This window comes from Zootoca vivipara, chromosome 3, assembly GCF_965207765.1.
Source record: "Zootoca vivipara chromosome 3, rZooViv2.hap1.1, whole genome shotgun sequence".
Taxonomy (NCBI): domain Eukaryota; kingdom Metazoa; phylum Chordata; class Lepidosauria; order Squamata; family Lacertidae; genus Zootoca; species Zootoca vivipara.
The window spans coordinates 88,028,265-88,054,340 of NC_142586.1; the positions used below are offsets into that span (position 1 = coordinate 88,028,265).

General features: G+C 45.0%; 2 protein-coding genes across 4 annotated transcripts in view; one reads left to right on the forward strand and one right to left on the reverse strand.

The window, feature by feature from the left end:
• Nucleotides 1–24,579, forward strand: EHD3 (EH domain containing 3). Its single transcript, XM_035111473.3, has 6 exons — nt 1–1,029; nt 12,006–12,182; nt 17,219–17,316; nt 20,177–20,589; nt 22,393–22,557; nt 23,589–24,579. Exons 1-6 carry the CDS (start codon nt 803–805, stop codon nt 24,114–24,116), a joined length of 1,608 nt encoding a protein of 535 aa, XP_034967364.1. The 5' UTR covers nt 1–802; the 3' UTR covers nt 24,117–24,579.
• The window catches only part of XDH (xanthine dehydrogenase), a 72,424-nt gene continuing 66,932 nt past the window's right edge, over nt 20,585–26,076 (reverse strand). For 2 of the 3 annotated variants that reach the window (XR_015949120.1, XR_015949119.1), the window contains exons 37-38: nt 22,116–22,247; nt 20,585–21,143 (exon numbers count right to left, since the gene is read on the reverse strand). Coding sequence is in view for 1 of the 3 variants with exons in the window: in XM_088666620.1 (XP_088522746.1) it covers nt 22,191–22,247 (57 nt within the window). In the remaining 2 variants the exon portion in view is untranslated. Of the gene's footprint in view, nt 22,248–26,076 lie in introns of all 3 variants that reach the window. The other variant, XM_088666620.1, reaches the window with a different exon arrangement.

Here is a 26,076-nt window from a genome sequence, read left to right on the forward strand (position 1 = left end):
GCCTTTGGCTTTACAGGCACCTCTGAGGAAGCTTTGGCTAGCCTGGCATTGGGTGTAGCTGAGTCCGCTACCCACAGCGGTGCTGCGTTCTATAGTTTTCTATCTCTAGGGTGACGTTTTGCTGGCGGCTGAGCGGCAAGTCTTTCCGGGAGAGCGGCCATAACGCTATGAAAAAGCAGAGGTGACAAGTCTGCGCAACGAATGAGGGCCGCTGCCGTCGCTCTCCCACTTCCAGCGGCGAGCTCCCTGCTTCCCGGTCTATTTCCATTTAAGCAGCCAGCTGTTTTGCAAGAGAGGCCGCTTGCTGCTATTGCTGCTGGCTGGTCCTGCGGCAGAAGAATTTATTCTTTGCAGATTAGCTCATCATCCCTCACCCTTCAACTGGAAAGCCTGCAGAAAAGTGGAGCTCAGAACTCAATTGATTTAGCAAAGCATCCCGCTTTCTGGGCTTATTTTCAACAATCATAGAATTGGACGCAAGTAGAGTTTAACTCAGCCTGCCCTTAGAGCTACACGCTGCAGCTGTTTTTCTGCAATAGCTGCGCAGCGGCTGAAGAGCAACATAAGGTGGAGAGATTGCATCGCCTTTTTTCCTGGCTTGCTTTTTACAGTATTATGCTCCTAGGCCAAGCAATGAAGTGATAAGGAAAAAAGAATACTGTCAGTCGATTTAGCTTTGCACCTTGGAGATTTCCACTAGAGAGCTATCTATTTGATTATTATTTTTTTAACCTTCTTCTCCCATTTAATGCAGATCAGGCAGGACGGGAACAATTGGTAACATTTCTTGCTAAATTACAAAATGTTCAGCTGGCTGGGTAATGAAGATGGGCGAAGGAAGGACCCGGAGGTGTATCAGACTGTGAGTGGAGGTCTTAAAAAACTGTACAAAACCAAGCTTCTCCCTCTGGAAGAACACTACAAATTCCACGCCTTTCATTCACCTGCCTTGGAAGATGCGGACTTTGACAACAAGCCTATGGTCCTTCTTGTTGGGCAGTATTCCACCGGGAAGACCACCTTCATAAGGTAAAACGTGGCGGCTCTTTGCCTTCCAGGTGGGAACACATTGTCACTAGGGTGTGTTGTTAGAAGTGCATGCATCATGCATGAAATATGATCCCTATGTTCAGGATAAATATTTAGCTGCTAATTGTGTTCTTTGTTTCTGGCTTGTGACTTTGATCACACTCCAAAAACACTGGCTCAAAGGAAAGTCTCACATGTCAGCTTCCAGGCAACAAATCATTATGATCTGTTTGCGTGGAGGTTAGAGGGTGCTGTGTTCAAGTAATGGTTATCCCACGCTTTTCCTATGCCTTTCCCCATCACTTTCCTTATTGCAAACTGTCCAGTCTTGGGGGGGGGGGAGCGGGTTTGCTGTGCAAGACCTGGCAATCAACTATAATTGCACTACCTGAATTTGCCAGTGTGTGACTGAATCCCACCCGGAAATAGCAGCAGTCTGGAAGTCCCTCCAGCAGCTCCGTAAATAGTACCCTGGTGAAATGTAGAAGGCCTCTATGCAAACATGAATGAATTAATCCATGCAAGAATGAAAGGCTATCCAAATGATCATATCACCACTGGAAAACACGTTGTGCTATTTCTGTTTTTGATGGAAACTCACTGTTGTACATTTGTTACCTTTTGCATATAACTGGGGGAAACGGTTCAGAAAAGGTGATCACACAGGTGATCAAGGTGATGGAGGAAAAGGTTGCAGCATTTGAGACTTCTTAGTCTAGGGGAAAGATGAAGAAGAGGTGAGATGATGGAATTTTATGAAATTATGCACAGCATGCAGAAAGTGAATGGAGAAAACTTTTCTCCCTCTTGTGACACTAGAATTCGTGAACATCCAATTGAACTGAATGTTTGAAGATTCAGGACAGGTAAAAGAAAATACTTATCCATGCAGTGCAGAGTTAAACTAAGGAACTTGCTCCTGCCGGAGGCAATGGTAGCCACCAACTTGCATGCTTGAAAAGAGGATTCAACAAATTCATGGAGGATTCATGTTGGCCAGGCTCTGCCTCCACAATTGGAGGCAACAGTGCTTCTGAATGCCAGTTGCTGGAAACCACAAGAGGGGAGAGGGATTCTGTCCTGCTTGCGGATTTCCAACAGCCACCTGACTGGCCACTGTGAGAACAGGATGCTAGACTAGATGGGTCATTGGCCTGATCCAGACAGGCTCTTCTTTTGCTCTTCCGTGTCATTGCTTCAGACCCGCCCTTTTCTTCCTATTCTGTAGTGAGGTTGTACTGTCTCTGGAGCTTAGCAGCAGTCTCCCTTGTTATCAATGTATCCTATTCTGATCTAAAACTGTTTTATCCGGGGGTAAGTACCAAAATGGATTGTACATGGTTGATGTTTCATCACTCTCTTCTGCTTTTATACCAAACAGAATAGCAGACAGGTAATGGTCTCCTTTAAAGTCCTTCAGAATGTTAAGCAGGACTTTAGAGATGCGATTAAAAGATGCATGATATAAAATCATAGAAGTTTAGAGTTGGAAGGGACCCTGAGGATCATCATTCTAGCCCAATCCCCTGCAGTGAACCAGCAACCTTGGCACGGTCAGCACCACCCTCTAACCAACTGAGCTATCCAGTCCCAGATTGAATTTGGACCCGGCAGATTAAAAACCTTTAGTGGCTATCCGTGATACCATAATGCTTTAAGCTGCATCTAAAGACCATTGGCTGAAGAGCCTCAGTTTAGTCTTCAGTCTTCCTCCCCGACATCTTGAGCTAACTGCTTTAGATCAAGGTGAAGGGTCAAACGAAATTGTCAGCATCACGACCAGTGGATGAGGTTGCAGAGGCATGGCCGGGAAAGCTGGTTTTTGGTATTCCCAGACGGGTTTGGAAACTGAAAAGGAAAAAGAGGCCTGCTGTGCTTAAAGTCAATGGAGTAAATCTGTCTGGTTCCAGGGGAATCCAACTGCGTTTTCTTTGCAGGTCCAAGAAATGGTCTCTTTTGCCAGCCCTCCCTTAAAATCCTTCCTGCTGTGTACTCATTTTCTCACGCCAGGCTGTCTTCTCTGAGTTCCAAAGTGTGTAAACTGTTTGCTGGAGTTGAACTCTCCAGTTGCATCTTCCTTTAAAATGTTAGTGCATTTGTTGTTGTTGTTGTTTAGTTGTTTAGTCGTGTCCGACTCTTTGTGACCCCATGGATCAGAGCACGCCAGGCACTCCTGTCTTGCACTGCCTCCCGCAGTTTGGTCAAACTCATGTTGGTGGCTTCGAGAACACTGTCCAACCATCTCGTCCTCTGTCGTCCCCTTCTCCTAGTGCCCTCAATCTTTCCCAACATCAGGGTCTTTTCCAGGGAGTCTTCTCTTCTCATGAGGTGGCCAAAGTATTGGAGCCTCAGCTTCACGATCTGTCCTTCCAGGGAGCACTCAGGGCTGATTTCCTGAAGAATGGATAGGTTTGATCTTCTTGCAGTCCATTGGGACTCTCAAGAGTCTCCTCCAGCACCATAATTCAAAAGCATCAATTCTTCGGCGATCAGCCTTCTTTATGATAGTAAGTGCATTACTATCTGCTAATGAGCACAATCCAAACTGTAGTTGAATGCAGTAGCCTTTACATATTGTTTGCACGGGGCAGAGAAGGCGAGAAGGGACAGTAGAGTCACAGTGCACTGTATATTGTCATCCCTGCTTACTCGGCTACGAGTGATGGAAGAAGAAGAAGAAGAAGAAGAAGAAGAAGAAGAAGAAGAAGAAGAAGAAGAAGAAGAAGAAGAAGAAGAAGAAGAAGAAGAAGAAGATAGCTTTTTCTTGAGTCCACCAACCTCGTTAATAACAAATTTCCTTTTTATTTATTTAGCAAGATTTCTATAATACTTAATCAAAACAGAAATCGCAAGTGGCTTACATAAAAATTGTATTAACTATTGCTTTTAAAATAACCATAAAGTAGACTTTTAAAATACTGGGTTGTATCCAAAGAAAGTTATCCTATTAACACAAGGATTTCTGCCTGTGTGATAAGACTTCTTCTTCCCGCATGTTCCCCAAGTCTGTTCTGGGGGTTCCGCTAACTCTCCTGAACACTTTTTTTTGGGGGGAAGAGGAAATGTCCTATTGTGCAGGTGGAAATCCTTGCACTAATGGGCCAATTTCGCTAGATACAATCCTTCAGACATCATAAAATTATCCAGGTATAGATGAAATCAATAGGTTTTAAAAACAAATGCACCTAATGAAATTGCATGCCTGGGTAAGTTTACTTAAGCAGAAAAGGGTTTTAGCATACGTCAAAAGCAGTACAACCAAGGCACCTGCCTAATATCAATGTTATTAATAAAATAAACACAAACTGACTACTGCAGTGCTAGCTGCCCATGTGAGCTGTGTTAAAAAACCTTCGCCTTTTATTTGCAGCTTAACCACTCTTTCTACCTTGGGGGTAATGTGCTCTTCTTCCTTGGAGATTTTAAAGCAGAAATTGATGGCCATCTGTTGTGTATGATTTAGTTGAAACTCTTGCATTTCAGGGGGTTGGACTAGATCAGGGGTCCCCAAACTAAGGCCCGGGGGCCGGATGCGGCCTGCGCGAGCAAATTGTGCGGCCCCCGGTGACCCCCACCACCTGCTCTTATTGGCACGCCGTGGTGCGGTTGCCCATCTCCACGGCACCAGAAATAGCTTGTGCGCACGCACGGGCCGGAGGGCGGAGGAACACACTCCAATACGCACGCGCACAAGCTATTTCTGGTGCCGCCCCGCCCCGGAAGTGCACTGGAAATGACATCTGTGCATGTGCAGAAGCCATTTGCGGCACCGCGCCAGAAAAAACGAGTGTGCGTGCGTATGGGAGCATGTTCCCCTGCCCTCCGGCCCGTGCGTGCACACAGGCTATTTCTGGTGCCGCGCTGACCCGCAGATGGGCAACTGCACCTGCCATTGGCACAGGAGGAACCGGCCCGAAGCCAGGTAGGTTTGGGGACCCCTGGATTAGATGACCCTCGGGATCCCTTCCAGCTCTACAATTCTTTGGTTCAATATCACCCACAAGTTTTGTTTTGTTTTCATTGTGCTATTCCTTTCACTGGGGATATCTACCCTAGAATCATAGAATTGTAGACTTGGAAAGGATTGCCCAACCCACTGCAATACTCAAAATGGTATAAAACTTAAAATAGCACAAAACCAATATGGCTGTCATGGTTTCATTCAAAGTATCCTGGGAGTTGGAGTTTAGAGAGCATGCTGCAAACGTGCTGTTAGAGATCTCTCTACACACACACACACACCTACACACCTGTCATTGAACTACAGATCTCAGCAGAGAAGAAATGACCACAAAAACCAGCCCAAGTTCTGGCCTGTGCATAGCTGTCAAGTTCTCCCTTTTTTTAAGGGAAATTCCCTCATGCTGAATAGACTTCCTCGTGAGAAAAGGGAAAACTTGACAGCTATGGGCCTGTGAAGTATCTATAGCAATAAAAATTGTGAACAGAGCAGGCCAAATCAAACCAACATGTTCACACAGGGCTGTCCAGCGTACTGCCTGGCCAGGTGTTAATGGGTGAGTTTCACTTGTTAAGACTGAAGGCTGTGGTCAAGGTTCTTGGAATAGATGCAGGCATTGTGTGTTCTCAACCCTTGGCCCTCATGGCTGATAACATCTGGCAGGGAGGCAATTAATCTCCCTGAGAGAAGTGTCCCAGGCTGTGCTATTTTACTTGATTATTTTTCTCACCAAGAACACCTCCCTTGTTCTCTTAGAATAGCGATGGTGCCCACCTGAGAGGTGCCAAAACTGAGTTCTGTCGAGTTCCCACTGAAAAAAGCCCTGGTCCCAGGCCACCTGAAAGCTACAGCAGTGATTCTACTCCTTAAGAAATCCTCTTTCGACCCAGAACTATAGGCCTGCTTGTTCCCCTTCCTGAACGTTGCCCTTGAGTGGGTGGATCAACTCCAGACAGCCTTGAACAAGATGGATATTTTAGGTCTATATCAACCAGTAGTACCAGGGTTCATGCTGGTTTTGACACAAAAACTGCCATGGTTGCCCCATATGATGACCTATGAAGATTCTCTTCAATCTCTCAGCCTCATGACTCCATCAACCATGGTATCATTCTGTGGAAACTGTCTGAATTGGGAGTAGGGGCCACCACTGCTGTGAGTCCACTCCTACTTGGATGGTTTCAGGATGTTGTGCTTGTAGGGTAAAGGTAAAGGGACCCCTGACCATTAGGTCCAGCCGTGACCGACTTGAGGTTGCGGCGCTCATCTCGCGTTATTGGCCGAGGGAGCCGGCATACAGCTTCCAGGTCATGTGGCCAGTGTGACTAAGCTGCTTCCTGCGAAACCAGAGCAGCGCACGGAAATGCCGTTTACCTTCCCGTAGGAGCGGTACCTATTTATCTACTTGTACCAGACATACTTTTGAACTGCTAGGTTGGCAGGAGCTGGAACCGAATAACGGGAGCTCACCCCGTCACGGGGTTTCGAACCACCAACCTTCTGATTGGCAAGCCCTGGGCTCTGTGGTTTAACCCATGCTTATTGGGGGGGGGGGGAGATAATGGTTGGCCCCGTGATGGGAGGGGAGTTCCACAGAGTTCAGTTTTATTCCTTATGTTGTTTAATATCTACATGAACCAGAGGGAAGAGTTGGTGGAAGAAGATTGGAAAAACTTTTAAAGTTTATTTAACAAACAATTGCAATATCGGAAATGTTTAATATAAGATCTGGAAGTACAGGGAGGTTGTAGAGGAGGATTTGTAGAGTATTATAGTATACTTAGAGTTAGATATAAGTGTTAAATAAGAATTGAAATGTATGTTAAGGAAATAGTAAGAAGATTGAATTGTGCTAGGTAAGGTAAACAAAAAAATAAGACGATTGAAGTATTATATAGAATTTACTAAGGATGTTATACAATGAAACGCAGTTAGGAGGGACAAGAGGAAGTCAACAATGTCAGGATATATGAATGATAAATATGATTTATTTTTTCTTTGTGTATTTTTGTGTTTTATGTGATTCTTTGTATTTTTGCGTTTTTTGTGTTTTTCAGTTGTATAAAATCAATAAAAATATTGGGGGGGGGGGAATATCTACATGAAACCGCTGAGTGGAGTCACCTGGAGTTCTGGAATGTGTTGCCATCAGTATGCTGATGACACACAACTCTACTTCTCTTCTCAGTCAGCCTAGCCTCAGTAATGACAGGATGAGAGCCAATATATGAAAGGATGTCATATGGAGGAGGGAGAAAGATTGTTTTCTGCTGCTCCAGAGAAGTGGACACGGAGCAATGGATTCAAACTACAAGAAAGAAGATTCCACCTAAACATTAGGAAGAACTTCCTGACAGTAAGAGCTGTTCGGCAGTGGAATTTGCTACCAAGGAGTGTGGTGGATTCTCCTTCTTTGGAGGTCTTTAAGCAGAGGCTTGACAGGCATATGTCAAGAATGCTTTGATGGTGTTTCCTGCTTGGCAGGGGGTTGGACTGGATGGCCCTTGTGGTCTCTTCCAACTCTATGATTCTAAGCCCAAGCTCAATCGATATAAGACTAAGGAGCTATTGGTGGGAAGTTAATGCTGAAGATTCTGAGCTGTCTTCAAGAGTAGACATACTGCAATGGTCTAACTGAAAAAGTTGCCGAGGTGCTTCTGTTTCACTTGACCAGGCTGAATATAGACGGCACCACTGCTCTTTAAGCAACACAGAGAAGAAGATCAACTTGCCAGCATGTGATTCTTCCACCAGTAGTGAATGCATCATGCTTCACCGATGTGTTGTTTGATGTCCTGGCACAGTCTGTTGCTCACAACAACTTCCTTGTCTCTCTCCTTCCTCACTCTGAATATAATAAAATCCTTGTTCTGCTGAATTCTTGTTGCACCATTTCCTCGGCTCTCCTTGGGCAAATGTTGCTGGCTAGGTTTTGCTGCCATTTGACCTAACCGGCTCTCCGTTTTTCTTCTATATTCATGCAACATCAGATTCTTCAGAAAAGTCCCAGTCAGAGCCAGACTAGATGTGATGCTGTTCGCATCATTTCAGCCTTGAGAGTACCACACACACACACACACACACACACACACACACACACACACACCGGTTACAGACACACACTCCAGAGAGATGCCGTGTGTGTGTGGACCCAGATTAGCACTGTGCAAGACAGGTGGGGGCTGTTATTTGCAATGGGAAGAAAGCACCCATTGCCGATTAAAAAAACAATCCTTTCTGCTCGTTGCAAATAGTAGGATGTCGGACGTGAGAGATTATTCACACTGGGCATGCAGCAGAGGCAAAGGATTAAAGCCTGTCAGGAGTATGGGCAGGAGTCAGGCTCTGGGGCCTGTAGTGCTTTGCAGGACTGGGGCCTGCCTCAGCTTGTGCTGGAGAAGCAAGGAGTGGCCACTCGGGTGAAGACCTCAGCTTGTGCTGGAGAGGCAAGGAGTGGTCACTCGGGTGAGGCCACTTGATACCTCACTGCACCTGGTGGCAGGAGATGGGAGGGATAAAAGTTCAGCATTTCCCTTCAGCTCTTTGCCACAGCAACGCTATCCCTGCCTGGTTGCCTCTGGCCTCTCGCTCCTTGGACCCTTGCCTTGCCGACGCCTTGATCCTCGACCCTTGGACCCTTGCCTTGCCAACGCCTTGATCCTCGACCCTTGGACCCTTGCCGTGCCGACGCCTTGATCCTCGACCCTTGGACCTTTGCCGTGCCGATGCCTTGCTCCTTGTCTCCCAGACCTTCGCCTCTGCCTTGCTCCTTGACCCTGCGACTGCCTGCTGCTGGACCCTCAGCCCTGCACCTGTTCCTGCTTCTACATCACCATCTTGCCTCTGGTCCTGACGTCCTCAGTCAGGGCTTCAATCCCCGCCGACCGGACCATGACAAAGCCCCACACCCCAGACATCACAGTCCTGATCCAGCTCTGCCCTCCCCCTCCCCCCCACAAACTATACAAGACAAAACAACATCAACAACACCACGTCTAGATTGGACTGTGTTCTGGCTAATTTGACTGTGGGCTGATTCGCCCGCACAAAGTGTTACGTTTATGTACATGCCACAAAGAAATGCTTTGCTGTCGTACTCATGATGTTCAGGGAAGACACAAATCTCCACACGCTTGGACATGCAGTGGGCAAGAGGTAAAGGGAGCCATGCCTAGCCATTCCTGGCGCATGTCCACTCGGATCTGCTCAGATATGCAGATTTCCTTCGGACCTTCTGGTATTCACTGAACCATGAGCATTGGTTTCTAAAGCAATAGCCATCGTTGCAGAAGTGGAATCAGCTCTGATGCTCCTGGACAGTGCTGAAACCTCTCATAATTGAGTGCTTTTCCTTAATGAACAACTTGAAAAGAAGTTGTTACTAAGTGCAGCAGTGGCAACACCTTCTTCTGTTTCGTCAAGCCAGCATATTTCCTGGAGCACATCACCCCATTAATATTTTCATATAGCCATCCATCCCTGTCCACTATTTTTTTTTAAAAAAAGTAAATATAACAAAGAGGAAACAAAATGCAAACATTGCCAACTAACCTCAACAATACAAATACCCTAGCCATCCTCATTTCATGATATTTAGCAGGATTCATTCACCTAACCAGCCCAATCAGTGGAAACCCTGCAAGGACTTCTGTTTGTGTGATGGGCCTTTTCTCCCCTACAACCCCCCCCCTCCAAAAAAAAGGCTTGGGGTGATTAGGAAAAGCACAGGGAAATAAGTCCACCTTGCAAACAGAATATTTGTAATGGTGTGATGCTGAATTCCACCTGTAGATTTTAGGTGGTATATGTCCACATAGATTAAAGAAATTATTTATAATAAGCAATTTTTTAAAAAAAAATTCTTGGGAATCTGAGTCTACGTGCCTCATTGAATGTTATACTAAATAAATTGGAGTCCTTGGAGAGTTGAGAAAATCAAATGAAAAGAATCCAACAGCTCTGGCCAGGTAGTGGAATATTTTTTAGAAAGTTTTAAGTTGAGAATAATAAGACAAATTCCAGTAGCAATCCAGTTTTTAGAAATCCAGGACAAGGCCCTGTTTCGGTTTATTCTTCATCAGCTCTAGTTTCATAGTTTCAAGGTCAAAGCGTACCATTCATGTTGGACTGGATGGCCCTTGTGGTTTCTTCCAACTCTATGATTCTATGTTTTTCTATGAAAACTGGATTACTACTGGAATTTGTCTTATTATTCTCAACTTTCTAAAAATTATTCCACTACCTGGCCAGAGCTCTTGGATTCTTTTCTTTTCATTGAATGTTATGTCTTCAGAGACGTGCTCCTTTTCCCCTTATATGTGAAAACATTTGAATGAGGGGACAGTATCCTACTGTACTACCGGTAATGATCCCAGGGACTCTGGGTATCTGGAAAAAGATAATTGGATGATGGGACTCTGGATTATTTAGCATCTGCCAAGAAATTAGACTAACATTGCCTGCTTTGAGTGGCTGTATCTATCAATAATAATAATAATAATAATAATAATAATAATAATAATAATAATAATAATAATTTATACCCCGCCCATCTGGCTGGTCAAACGTGCTGGTAAAAAAAAAAGATGCTTCAAAACCCAAGGGCTATTAAAGCATGAGGATGCCCTCACGATGGAAACCTGACCCTTCTCGGTTGGTCCAGAAGGCAGACCACCAGATTCCCAGACCCCTCTCCTGATTAATGCAAAGCATAAGTGGTTTGTGCTGGACGTAAGTATGGATACTTCTCTATTTGAGCAGTCCTTAGCTCTTTTCCTGACCTTCCTCCCTGCTTCTTCTTTTAATCTATCATCTGCCAGGGTACAAACAGCTCACAATAGCAAGCACTTCAGGCAGCCGTCTGCTAGCTTGTTAAAAACTGCTGAGGGTGAAGAAGATGGTTCTTTTAGGGAGGCTTGCTGTGATGCTGTTGAAATGGCTCTGGGCCTTCCTTTCTCCAGAGGTTTGGCAGAGCCTAAAGCCTGCATCTGACTGTCGCTTGCTTTGTGATGGCCACTTAAAACATGTACTGTATCAGGTGATATCCCTAGCTGTCTAGATCCACGTCCTGCTCCCCCCTGGATTTTCTGCTGTCTGCAGAAGAATGATCATGTTCCATCTGCCTCATGACTGGAGCCAGCAGACAGGCTGTCCATGCAGTTGCAGCCTGCCTCCATATATCACATGCTTGCTGTGATGTATGGAGATTGCTTTTATGTACGATAAGCCATTCCCCACCCTGCTCCTCTGAGTGTCTTCAGGAAGACACAGAAGTGAGTGATAGGGAAAGTATTATGTAATTGGTGGTTTATGGTGGTCTTTTGCCAGGAAATATACTGAAAGGCTTTTTATTATTTTTGGAAGTTAACTCCCCTGACTCTTCAAACACAAGAGGCTTTGCAAATTCACAGTGGAGCGGGCCACAGCACAATAGCTCAGTTGGCAGAGCAGGAGACTCTTAATCATAGGGTTGTGGGTTCGAGCCCCACGTTGGGCAAAGGATTCCTGCATTGCAGAGGGTTGGACTAGATGACCCTTGTGCACATTTATACTCTATGAGTCTATGAACATCTGATAGATCTTGCCTCCAGATTAGGTTCCCAGGGAGATCTCCAAGTCATACTTTTGGGTCTAGCACAGAGCAAGACAAGCCTCTGCGTCTCCAGCTTCCAGCATCAGCCAAAAACTGTCTCCCGCACCACCCCCCTTTGGCCTAATATTTTCCATCCAACCAGGTGAGGTGGGAAAAGAAACTGGTCTTACTGGTTCTGCAGCCCCTTCTACTAGATGCTAAGTTTCCCTTGATACAAAATCGCAGCCCTGGAAGGGACCCACGGATATCCTGCAGATTGACACCCACCCACACACCCCAACCCTATAACAAAATGAAATAGTTTTAATATCACAAATCTGGTGCTGTCCAACCATTTTGAAGGAATCTAGCTGCACACCTGCAACCACTAACAAGCCCCTGAGCATTCTGTATCTCCATCCTGTGCTACCTGTTTATTTCTAGGTACCTTCTTGAACAAGATTTCCCTGGGATGAGGATTGGGCCAGAACCTACAACTGACTCCTTCATTGCTGTGATGCGGGACGATACGGAGGGCATCATTCCTGGAAATGCGTTGGTAGTGGATCCCAAAAAGCCCTTCAGGAAACTTAATGCTTTTGGCAATGCCTTCTTGAACAGGTCAGTATGACATCCAGCTGCTTTGCAATGCTACTGTCATGACAGAAAGGTATTGGGCTTGAATTGGATAAAGTTTGGGTGTTGTGGATAAAAATGCATTCTTTCCCCAGGGACCCCAGTCTCTGAAGTAACCTGTAATCATGGGCAGCGTTATCCCAGTGGGGTGCCATCGCGGCTGTTCCCCCGCCCACACTGGGTGCCACACCCCCGCAGGTGGCATGCCACGCCCCCAGGACGCATGCCCCACCCCTGCGAGTGGCGTGCCCCACCTCTGGGACACATACCAGCCCCGCCCCCGTCTGCTCTCCGCCCCCCCCCCCCCCGGTGCTGGAGCATGAAGCTCCGCCACTGCCTGTAATCTATCTACTTCTAAGTATACTTTAGAAATCCTCTTCCACATTTCTTGCTGGATTTTGTGCCTAATCCTGTCTTCAGTGTGGAGCCAATACAGCAGGAATTCTCCACTAGTCAGTTGTTTGATTTTCAAAGTTTATTTAGCAGTCTGCTCTTTGCTGCAGCTTACTGTTCATTTGCCTCTGAGCTCGTATGCATTATTAAATACGGCAGCAACCAAAACACCCAAACAAAACAGCATTAATGTCACTCTGTGTGCCATTGGTAAAATGCTGCACAAGTCTCGTAATGCAATTGCTGCATCAAAATTGCTGGCTTGCTGTGTTTTTGTCAATGAACATTGAAATGGATGCAGGAAAAGAAGAAAAAACAGAGAGGGGGCTGAAAGCTGTGGCAAACTGTGTGCTTTGGTTCTGGAGATTAATTTAAAACTCTTTGTAGTTAAAGAATTCTGAAGGAGTGAGACACAGGCCAAAGTGAATGAGAGAAACGACAATAACAGAGTAGGGGGAATTCTTATTGTACACACTATTTAGCCTGGCCCTCCAGTACAAGAAAAAAATTGCAAACTACAAGCCATGCACATGGAATGTGGTTTTGTCTGTGCAATGCAGACTATAGAGAACAATTTGCTGAGCTTGTAGCTTGGAAAAGATGGTTGCAAGTGAGAGTAGCCACTTGAGGGGAAGCAATGCCCACTTGACTAAACGAGAAGCATCTTCTGGGTCAAAATATCCCCTAACAGGTGTAAAATGAAAAGGATGTTTAAGATAACATTTGTGGGGGGAAACCGGAAGCCTTTCTCTTGGGTATTATAGGGACAGAACTACCTAAATTGTATAGAAATTTATTCCATGTATGCAACTTCAGTGTCAAGATTGTAACTTGCCCCAAAATGGAAAGAAGAAGAAGTCCCAGCAAAGGAAGAATGGATACAAAAACTTAGGAGTATGCAGAAATGTTAAAACTTACCGGAACTATAAGAAATCAAGATAACAAACCTTTTTATAAAAGAATGGAAATCGTTTCTTCAATATTTACAGATAAATTGTAAACAGATAAAAACATTGGCAGGATTATTGTAATAACCTGCAGCTACATAAGAGGATATATTTAAAGAAGATAAATAAATGAGTAAGTTAATTTGGATATGTCATGAGTCTATCTGCTATATTGGTTTTACCTTTTAAGTTGAATTACTGGAAATAAATGAACGTCCACCCTATGCGCTATCCATGTATAAGACGACCCCAACTTTTTAGCATAATTTTTACTGAAAAAAACCAAGTCTTATTCAGAGAAAAGTATGGTAATTAGAATTCTATGCTATCTGGATGCTGGTCTACATGGTCCTTTGGTTCTTCTTATCGTCAAAGTAAAATGGCAGCAAATGGCCATGCTGCAATTTAAGCTGGTATTCTGCAAAGTTTCTGCCGCAAGAATTCCCTGTTTGCTGCGCTCACCCAGTTCGTCCTGCTCTTTGCTGGGGAAATGGGTTAAACTGCACAACGTGAGATGACTTGAATACTCCAGAGATACGCATTACTCTAGTGGTTTAAGAAGAAGGAAGAACCTTTGGCGGACGGTTGATTCTGGATGATTTAACGAGTTCCCTCACCCCGGTCTTTAAGATGTATGGTATGCGGAACAAGCAGCTCGATTAGAAATGGTTAAAATGTTTTTCCTGTTCCCTAGAAATCTGTGTGAATTGTTCTTGAAAGTTCATGTTCCTTCTTGCCTGACAGAGCAGAATGGAATGGAAGAACAAAAGCCTTTGGATGCAAGCAGCAGCTGTAGCCGTAACTGGTGCTTTGCTGTTTTTATTGTAATTATTTGTATAGTTTGTAACATATATATTGCAAACCTATATATATATATATATATATATATATATATATATATATATATATATATTATTTGTAATATATATATTACAAAACTATATATATATAGTTTTAATTCTATCAATGCTTACTTGTTTCTAGCAGTTCTTATTTTTGGCCTTAGTCTCATCAGAAGGAGAGGGTAGGGTACAAATAAATATATCATAATTATAATAATAACTTTCCCTCCTCCAGTCTCACCAGAGATTGTGGGACTCACACCTCTCCTTCATCCGTAATCACTGAGCACACTGGGGCTGCTGAGATGGGACCCAGGTGGCGCTGTGGTTAAACCACTGCGCCTAGGGCTTGCTGATCAGAAGGTCGGCGGTTCGAATCCCTGTGACGGGGTGAGCTCCCGTTGCTTGGTCCCAGCTCCTGCCAACCTAGCAGTTCGAAAGCACGTCAAAATGCAAGTAGATAAATAGGAACCGCTACAGCGGGAAGGTAAACGGCGTTTCCATGTGCTGCTCTGGTTTGCCAGAAGCGGCTTTGTCATGCTGGACACATGACCTGGAAGCTATACGCCAGCTCCCTCAGCCAATAATGCGAGATGAGTGCGCAACCCCAGAGTCGGTCACGACTGGACCTAATGGTCAGGGGTCCCTTTTAGCAGCTGGAGGGCACCCAGTTGAGGATGGCAACTAGCAAAATGCTCCTTCAGACATGCATGGCCACTCTTTCCTTTCCCCGTGACTCAGCCACTCTCACATCTGTTCTACCTTCTGAATGTACAGTAGCCTCTGCAGTTCCTATTTCTGTTCACCCAGTTGTGGGGATGATTGAAGGAAGCCCGCTGCAGATCAAGGCTAAGTCCAGTCAAAGGTGACTATGAGGTTGCAGTGCTCATCTCACTTCAGGCCGAGGGAGCCGGCGTTTGTCCACAGACAGCTTTCCGGGTCATGTGGTCAGCATGACTAAACAGCTACTGGCGCACGGAAGACCGTGACAGAAACCAGAGTGCACGGAAACGCCATTTACCTCCCCGCCGCAGCGGTACCTATTTATCTACTTGCACTGGCGTGCTTTCAAACTGCTAGGCTGGCAGGAGCTGGGACAGAGCGATGGGAGCTCACCCCGTCACAGGGATTCAAACCGCCGACCTTCCGATCGGCAAGCCCAAGAGACTCAGGGGTTTTAGAGCACAGTGCCACCCACGTCTCCCTAGATCAAGGGATGGTTTTGTGCTACAGTGTTGAAATTGTAGTACTGTTTGTCTTCTGATTCGTCAGTAATGAATACAGTAGATCGGGGTGGTGCATACAATTGTGATAGAATGAAGGTAGGCGATGAACAGGACTGCATGCCACTTGATGTGGGAAGATGGGTTTTGAAAGAAAATGGTTTGTTTGTTCATGCAAAGAGAATTATGTTTAATATGATTCAAATAGCTAGAGTGGAGAACTTGAATACCTCACTGAGGATTGCGCCGGAATTACACACACGTGCTTGAAACACGATGTAAATTATACTAGTCACTCCTACTATTTATATCTTTTAATGTAGCAGTATCTGCATATGAGGTTTCATATCCCAAACACTTACCAGCAGCTTCTTCCAGAAATCCTACCGTTTTTTTCTCTAGCTCTGTTTTTTTTTAAAAAAACATCTTGATATATTTTCATATTGTGGTGACCTGCTAAAGAAACTTCATTATCTTTTTCTTTGCACCATTAAATAGTGAGGAACTTGTGCTTAGCATTCTATAATCTGGGTGGCATGGACCGATCTCTTTTTCTGACTTGGCAGCTTTGGCAGCTCCTGCCTGGATGCAGGGGCCTGGACCAGTGGACCCTCTTCTGCCCTTGTATTTGCACATAAATCCAAAGACTGACATGCAACATTTTGCATGAATAAGCATTCTATTCCTGTTGAAGATGTTTCACATTTCAGAAATGTAAGATTGCGAATAGAGAGCTGATCCCCAATCAGCAAGCGCTTGGTTTTGTCTGGATTTTGACAAAACAAAATAAAAAAATCCTTCCACTAGAGGTCAAAGAGAACAATTACCAGACCTTTAGAAGGCATCTCAAGGCAGCCCTGTTTAGGGAAGCTTTTAATGTTTGATGGATTTTTGTATTTTAGAATTTCTGTTTTTTTGGAAGCCGCCCAGAGTGGCTGGGGGAACCCGGCCAGATGGGCGGGGTATAAATAATAAATTATTATTATTATTATTATTATTATTATTATTCCAGTAGCACCTTAGAGACCAACTAAGTTTGTCATAGGTATGAGCTTTCGTGTGCATGCGCACTTCTTCAGATACACTGAAACAGAAGTCACCAGACACTTATGTATACGGTAGTCAGAGGGTGGGGAGGGGTATTACTCAGAAGGGGTGGTGGGAATGGGTGATTGGCTGATAGGAGTGGCAAACCTGTGGATGACTGTTAACGACTGCAATTGGTCTTGCAGGAAAAAGCAAGGGCTGAGGTGCTAAAGAAAGCTTGATCATGTATAATGAGATAAGAATCCAGTGTTGGTCTCTAAGGTGCTACTGGAAGGATTTTTTTATTTTGTTTTGACTGCGTCAGACCAACACGGCTACCAACCTGTACCTGGATTTTGACAGACATCTTATATAAAATGTCCAGCTTCCAAAAATATTTGGCAGGTAGACTCTCGTTTTTTATTTATTTATGTGTGTGTTTATATGCCATGAAATGCCAACGTAGGCATCTAAGCAGTCATCGTTCAAATTCACATTGTTAAAATCTGTTTTCTTCCCCCTCCGCCCAATTACTGTACTTGCTGTAATGTTTTATTGTGTTTTTCTCCTCCCTTCACCTCTCTCCTTAGATTTATGTGTGCTCAGCTTCCAAATCCTGTATTGGAGAGTATCAGTATTATTGATACACCGGGGATCCTTTCAGGGGAGAAACAAAGAATTAGCCGAGGTAAGGTAAAGGTGCAGCTTCTTATTTTGGAGGGGACGGATTAACATAGGTGCAGCTCTTTTGGTTTCAGCTGATGTCTTGTTTCAAAATGCTCAAGTCAAGATGGCGGCCTTACAATACTGTTCATTTGATCACTGATTTGGAATGTTCTAGAAAGCTTTAAAATGGATCTCAGAGGGGAAATCGGGACGGAGTTTCTGCATCTCCTCGGTAAAATTTAACTGCACCACTGCAGATGAAGCATGTTTTGAATGCTTTCTGCAATATAAAAAATCCTCAACACAGAGAAAAGTCATGCACTGTTGAGGGGAAAGAGTCTTAACCTCACTCAGGGTGGACAATGTGGTGCCCTTAGATGTTGCTGGACTACAACTCCCATCATCCTTGACCACTGGCCAAGGATGGGGATCTAGATGGGGGATGATGGGAGTTGTAGTCCAGCAACACCTGGAACCTTATACTTCACTTCTGTGTGTAGGCATGTTGTTTTTTTCAAAATGGGAGATCATTCAAACTTGGGATGCTTCCCCCTCAGGCCCAGTAGTCTGGAACCTGCACCAATTAACTTCTATGGATGTGTCCATTGTATGTTAAAAGCTTAAAGTAAGTGTGTGTGGTTATTATTTGGTTTGATTTGTATCATTTTCTTCTTTCAGTTCTCCTGAGTTTGTTTGACATGTTAAAAAAATAACCAGAAATAAATAAAAAAATCTATAAATTTCTGCACAAATATTTGCTCAACTATAAATCAGCTTTTATCGGGATTCAATGACTCTTGTGGTCCCTTCCAACTCTACAGTTCTATGGGTCTAGGAAATAGCTGTTGTCCTTTTGGGACACCAGGCCTGTTCGCTTAGGTCATTATTCCTTCGAGCATCCTCTAGATGGGCTGTTTGTATTCCAGATTTCAATTGTCCAGGTTTCTTCATTTAACAAGTGTCTGATTTCATTTTCCTCCAGCCAAAGAAATGGGTTATAGCAGTCTGCACAGATGCCCATATGGAGGTATTTACATCAGAGCAGCCACCTGCTTTCTATAGCCTTGGCTATTTTGTTCATAAAGCTAATGACCGCTCCCCACATCAAATGGGGGGCGCCTTTTGCGTGGTCGCGTGCAGCCCCCCTGGGTCCCAATGCGACTCCTGGTAGTTTGGGCTGGCCTCATCCTCCCCAGGCTAGATACCTGGACGTCTCTGCCTACCTCAGCCAATCGTCCAATCCCGCCTGGGGAGGCATTGCCTGGGGATTGGCCAGGTAAGGGGAGGGACTGTCCTGCCCACACAACAGAAGGTGAATCTTACCTGTGAAACGGCAGTCGGCTCCAGAGCTTCTCCCACCCTCCCTTCCCTCAGTTAAGTCTTGAGTCATTATTCCGCTCAGGGGTCGCCTGGGGTTGGGGGGGACTCCGCTTGTCCACGCAAATACTTTGAAAAGAGCAATGTGCTATTCAAGCATGTAGCAAACTAATCCTCACCATACGCTCTGCATCGGGGTCTTTTAAACAGGGTTGCCGTTACTAAATATTTGGGATTGTGTGTCTGGCTTCAGTCTAGTCAAAGAAAACGTAGGATTGATCTAGAAGGTAAAATCGCCAAATGGTGCAGGCCTAACTAAAATGGTTGAATTCTTCGACTTCATTGGCCCCACAACACCCTGTGGTTGTTTAATAGCAATTCAAGCATGCTTAATTACAGTACACATTTGGATTGCTCTTGAGAATTTTGGCCTGCTGAGATGCTTTCCTTAATGGGATCTGAAAACTTGATTGTGCCTTAAACGGAAGCAGAGACTTTAGTTGCAAGACTTGGCTGAAGTAGAGAGCCAGTGTGGCTTAGTGAGTAGAGTATTGGACTAGAACCTGGGAGACCAGAGTTCAAACCCCTCCACAGTGACCTTCAGTCACCGTTGCTTAGTTTAACTTAGCTCACAGGGTTGTTGTGAGGATAAAATGGGGGGGCACCATGTATGCCACCTTGAGTTCCTTTGAGGAAAGGTGGGATATAAATGTAATGATGAAATCAAATAAAGACTTTCCCCCAAATTTGGAATCATCAGCTTCTGTTATTGAGTGGCTTACATAACAGAGGCAACGCCAGCAGATTAAGGCTTCCCGGTATGTTAACAGGAAGTGAGGGGAAATGGTCAGGCCTTCCCTAGGCAACTGTCGCCACACTTGTGCCACACTCCTAGATAAAACCATCATTTTAACAGCAGCAACTCACTTGCAGCTTCTTATTATCACAGCACTGGAAAGCTTGTGACTAACTGTTAATTTAAAATGTGATGCTAGGACCTTTAAAATGTAGCTTTGGGCTATGGTCACATCCACAGTATATGTTTAAAGCGTGTAGCTTCCCCCCCCAAAAAAGAATTCTGGGAACAGTAGTTTTTAAAGGGGGCTTAAAGAAGAGAAATTATCCCGTTCAGCCTAACTGCCAAAATTGAAGTAAGAGCCTCTGGTCTAGGCTAAGGCCCAGGGATTGCTCAGCCAGTAGGACATAATCTCAGGGTTATGGGTTCAAGCCCCATGTTAGGCAAAAGATTGCTGCGTTGCAGGGGGCTGGACTGGATGACCCCCGTGGTCCCTTCCAACTCTACAATTCTATTATCTAAGTAAAGTGATGGACCAGTTAGTGTTCACCATGTGCCTATATTTTCCCAGGTTTTGGAATAACTATGATTCTAGCTGTAAACCATGTTACCAGATCTGCACCACCTTGCAAGATTATATTAAATAACTGAATGTGGCCCCCGGAGAGGTGCGCAGAAAGGAATGCGGCCCTCAGACTGCAGAAGGTTCTCCATCTCTGCCATACGGCCTTGTCTCTGTTATTATGGGGGTGTCTTCTTTCCCCAAAAGGTTATGACTTTGCTGCTGTCCTTGAGTGGTTTGCCGAGCGGGTGGACCGCATCATTCTCCTCTTCGACGCCCACAAGCTAGACATCTCAGACGAGTTCTCGGAAGTCATCAAAGCCCTGAAGAACCATGAAGATAAAATGAGGGTTGTGCTCAACAAAGCTGACCAGATCGAGACCCAACAGCTTATGAGGGTTTATGGCGCGCTCATGTGGTCTCTGGGGAAGATTGTCAACACGCCTGAGGTAGTGAGGGTCTATATCGGTTCCTTCTGGTCACACCCGTTGCTCATCCCAGATAACCGCAAGCTTTTTGAGGCAGAGGAGCAAGATCTCTTCAAAGATATCCAAAGTTTGCCCCGCAATGCTGCTCTTCGGAAACTCAATGATCTCATTAAACGGGCACGGCTAGCCAAGGTGAGTCTCTCCAAGTGGCTCTGCCCAGGTTTTACTTTTTGATTTCTTTTATTATTATTATTTTAAAACATCTTTATTGAAAGTTCAAAAAGTACATAACCAGTATGTGCACCAGACATGGTGAGACACAAAAGAAAAAGAGAAACAGAGAAACAGAACCCATGTAGAAGGGGAAACAAAGGGGGGACCCCAAAACTGTATATTTTACAAGGTTGTTGTTGTACTTCACCAGATCTTAACCTATTACAGTATTTGTAAGAATGGATTCCAAATATCAATTGAATTTGTCCATGGCAAGTCTGCATTTGTATGCGAGTTGTTCATATGTTGCGAGTTTATATAAATATTCAATCCAATTCAAGCCGCATTTTTATTTTTCCAATTCATCAGTATCAGTCTTTTTGCTGTGGTAACGGCATGGAGAGTCCACTCATATTGTCCCTTTGTAATGTTTCATGTGCTGGGCATATAATTCAAGAGGATATTTTGCACGGTAAATGTAAGGTTGTTCCGTACTGTTCTGTTGATGGTTTCAGTTACCTTCTGCCAAAAACCTTTCAATATAGGACAGGGGAAAAACATAAGTTTAAGAGAAGCATTGTTCCTATTGCATCTCCAACAGTTAGGTACCTTAGATAGCCCTTTTTTAAACAAATGTAATGGGGTCCAGTATATTCTAAATTTTTTGTTGTATGAGTCTCAGTTTAAGATCCAGAGACACCCTTGTTATAGCAGTTAAAACAGTTTCCCACTGTGTGGCCGAAATTGAGATCTCTTAATTCTTTTTGATTTCTTGAGGTAGTTTGGTAATCGGTCACAGAAGAAAGTTTTCTATAGGGAGACGGGCGGTAAGTTCATCCCCGTCAAGGAGGAATTAGCAAGGAAGAAATCAGTCACAAAAGTGCACAGAAATCGAAATCTATAAATCCTCTGCATGCCATTGTTGCGCAAGCGTGGATGGCGAGATAGGCCCATGGGGTGGATTAAACTGGAGCTAGATCCTGGGCGTAACTAGATTAGGTCAGTTCAAAGCATGGCATGAGATGCACAAGCAACTCCAGCACAATGCCCACTTAATACCCTGACAGAAAGAACCACTGTTCACAGTCATTGGTCTTCCCTTGTAGCAATAGTAACACTGTACCGTAATACTGCTATAGTACCCAATGAAAAATGAATAAAGATCAGACTGGGATCCCATGCAAAATTCTGGATTTGAAAGTGAGAAATCTCGGGGGGGCTCAATTATATCCTTGAGGGCAGTTTATCCCTGTCTGAGCCACTGAGAAGTACCACAAATAAAGGCAGGATGTTGGGTGATCCTATGAAATTGGCGTGGGGATTTTACTAGGCTGGGCGGGTTTCCTTCCCGTTCAGAATCTGAGAAAGTGTAACTGGCAGACCCAATGCATTTCCACAGCAGAACGGAGGTTTGAATCCACTATCTCCAGCATTATCAACGATTTCATGGCGACTCTCACAATGGTTGGTTGGCTAGTTGGTCATTGTTGATTATTGATACATACTTGATGGTTCAGCCACGAATTTCCTGGCGTTGCTTTGGGCACATCACAGCCTCTCAGCCCAAGCAACCTTCAGAGTCATAGTGAGAATGAATGAGGCAGAAAAACTCTAAAGAAGTTTGTAACTGTGGAATGCTGTGGGAATGGAGGAGAAAATGAGAATGAAGCACAGATGATCCGTTGGGGAGGGTACACATGAGCATTATATGTTAGCTGTGTTCTGGTGATCCCATTGTTGCAAATGCATAAAATCTATATCCACCCTCTGAAATGCCCTTAGGTTCATGCGTACATCATTAGCTCACTTAAGAAGGAAATGCCATCAGTGTTTGGCAAAGACAATAAGAAGAAAGAGCTCGTGAACAATTTGAGGGAGATCTATGGACGGATCGTACAGGAGCATCAGATTTCACCAGGAGACTTCCCTAATCTGAAGAAGATGCAGGTGAGAGCCAGAAACAATAGAATCCAAGAACCATGGCAGAATCGGCTCCATTTCAATTGCAAAGAGTAGGTCTGGAGCACAGAGTAGGTTCTGAGCAAAGATGAACACCTCTGTTGCAGAGGTATATCTAGGGTCCATTGCACCCTTGGAAAGGAGCTGTATTGGCACATGCACCCCACCCCACCCCAAAAAATATCACATTTGAGCCACAGTGCGAGAAAGGCTGGGAGCTATTTTCATGTTTGATCTTGCCACGATACCAGTGGTGCATCGCCACACACAGATACGTCACACACTCCATAGTTTGAGAGGTGATTTTTGTGTGGGCTGGTTTCACCAACCTCTGTTCTGTTGGGGACATTTTGGTTCAAAAGGAATGTTTTAACCTGAAAGACAACCTAGTTTTTTGTTTAGAATATTATTGTGAGGGGGAAGAGCCGCTGTGCTTCTAAAATCCAGAATGACAGACATCTTAGTCTGTCGTAGTCAAAACATAAGTGTCCCATGGGTCCCGAAAGACAGCTCACACAATGCAAGATAAGCTGCTGTTCGCCAGATCTCACTTTGTCAAATGCATGAGGTGGTCTTCTAAGTAGGCAGATTTATATAGTGTGAGGCTAACAATAGCAATAGGCTTGGTTTAGTTTATCACTTTTCCTCCATTTTCCCACAAAGTTATTCACAGTGGCTTACAGAAGAGACGCTTGCAAACATTGAAGCATTATAAAAATAGAAATGAGCACAGATCTATAAATAGCGATCAGCAAACAAAATTGAAAGGGTCACAACGTTAGAATCAAAAGCGGTAAGAAGCCAAGGTCAGTAGCATTTTAAAACACTCACCATACGGCTGGCTGAAATATAAAATTATTCAATAAGCAGCTGATAGCAAATGAAGAAGGGGTCTTCTTTTGTTTTGTTTGTTTTGATTTGATTGTTGCAGCCACCTCTCTTATCTTGAATGGTACAATGAACAATACAACAGTCCTCACACACACACACCCCACTTCTGTTTGTGACGTTCTTTTCAGGAGCAGCTGCAAGCTCAGGATTTCAGCAAGTTCCAGCCCCTAAAGACCAAGTTGCTGGACGCAGTCGAGGATATGCTGACCAATGACATCGCACAGCTCATGGTTCTGGTGCGTCAGGAGGAGTCCCGGAGGCCTGCTCAGATGGTGAAAGGGGGAGCCTTTGAAGGCACCCTCCATGGCCCATTTGGACATGGCTATGGGGAAGGGGCAGCAGAAGGAATTGATGATACGGATTGGGTGGTGGCCAGAGATAAGCCCCTGTACGACGAGATCTTCTACACGCTGTCGCCCGTTGATGGGAAAATAACGGGGGCCAATGCCAAAAGGGAGATGGTGAAGTCCAAGCTGCCTAACTCAGTGCTGGGCAAGATATGGAAACTCTCTGATATCGATGAGGATGGGATGCTGGATGATGAGGAATTTGCTTTGGTGAATCATCTTATAAAAGTGAAGCTGGAAGGTCATGAGCTTCCCGGGAATCTCCCATCCCATCTCATCCCCCCATCTAAGAGGAAACTAGCTGGGTGAGAAGCCACCAGTAAGAAATGGGGAACAGGGAGAAGGGAAGGGAGAGGGATATACCAAAGTTGTGCCTGCAGTGGTGCTAGGTCACCTTTTGGCTTAGCACCATTTTCAGGTGTGAAGAAGAAACTGATGTGAAGCAAAGCCCCTGTACTTTCTCGTGATGAGATGCAACTAGCTCTGCCCTGGTATCTTCCAGGCCTCCAGGTATTTGTTGATAAGAACTGATACAGATTGAAGGTGCAAAGTTGGCTGGGATCTGGAGAGCTTTGTGATAGTTTCTGCCACTGTTCAGTCAAGCAATTCCTGTTGCATATAATATCCCTGATGCTTTAGAGAAGCATTCCAATCCCTGATGGACGCCAAAACTCTGGATGGGAGTTGTGCTTAAAACTTACCTAGATCTTAAGTATTTTTTGTGAAATAATCTTTACTTTCTGTTCAGCCTTCCTGTCTGTTGTGCCTTTTTTTTAAAAAAAAAAAATTGAGTACAGGAAGCATGGGCGTACCCAGGATCAAAACTAGGGGGGGGGCAAGGGGAGGGGCCAAGGCACGGAAGGGGAGGGGCCACAAAGTGGGCGGGAACGGCGAACTCGCGCTCCGCCGGGCTGTGCCCCTCCCTAGAAGCAGGGCTGGTGGGCGGAGGCGGAGCCCAGCCCAGCGGAGCGCGAGTTCAGCGTTCCCGCCCGCCGCGCCGCGCTCTCTGGTTCCCCGCCACGCTTGGCCTTGCCAGAGGGCGCGACGGGGAGCTGGAGGGAGGGCGCAGCGCGGCGGGCGGGAACGGCGAACTCGCGCTCCGCCGGGCTGTGCTCCGCCTCTGCCCACCAGCCCTGCTTCTAGAGTAGGGCAGCTGCCCTAACTTGCCCCATGGTGGGTACGCCCTTGGGAAGCCTACAGTTTACGAGGGGTCTTCTTTCTGGGGATTGCGCCTAAAGCCAAAACCATGTATAGTCAAGACACAATGGGTTCAATGGCAAATGGGATTGCCAAAGTCTCTCCCCCACCCCCCACCCCGGATACCTGCCCCCTTTCCATGCCCTTTTTAATGTTGGTTTTTGTGTTTGTTTGTTTGTTTGTTTGTTTGTGTGTTTGCTTGTTTTTGCCAACCACTTAAAACTGAATGTGCACAGGTTAAATGCATGTATGTTGTGGGCTTACTGTACACATTTGTCTGCAGAATATCTCTGGAGAAGCAGTCCACAGGAAAATCGCCCCCAGGCACCTGCATTTTCTGATAGGTTCTTGGTGAGAAACCTGCACTGAAAATGCCACATCTTTCCAAGGCTTTGGAAATGTTGGGTTCGAACCGAGAGCCTTAAATCCTTTTCTAGTTAACGGGGTGCCAGGCTGTAAGTCTGTGTCACTGTACTTCTGTGACTTTAGTCTGAGAACAGTGGTGCAGCTAGGAGAATGGGGTAGAAAGAGGGAGAGGTTTGGAGTTCGAGTGAGTCCCTTGCAAGGAAATGATGGCAAGATCAGAGGCAGGGGATCAAGGTTTTTGACAAGGGGAGCAACTCTTCCTGGCATTTCCTTTCCCTAAAGCGGGACAGTGCATTTCACATCTCTTTGAATTGTGGCCAAGCATGGTCTTGGACTAATATCGTTCAGTGCAGGCACCCCCAAACTTTGGCCCTCCAGATGTTTTGGACTACAATTCCCATCTTCCCCGACCACTGGTCCTGTTAGGTAGGGATCATGGGAGTTGTAGGCCAAAACATCTGGAGGGCCGCAGTTTGGGGATGCCTGGTTTGGTGTGTTTACATTCCATCACAGAGATTGATGTTACAACAGAAATGACAAATCTCTACTCTTTCATTGTCTGTTCAGCCCATGTAAGACTTCTGTCCCCAGAGCACCCATTTGCACATCAGTCAGAGGACAGTGATCTTTCTGTTGCTTGTGGGCTTCCCAGAGGTAATAATAATAACAATAACAATAATAATAATAATTTATTTATACCACGCCC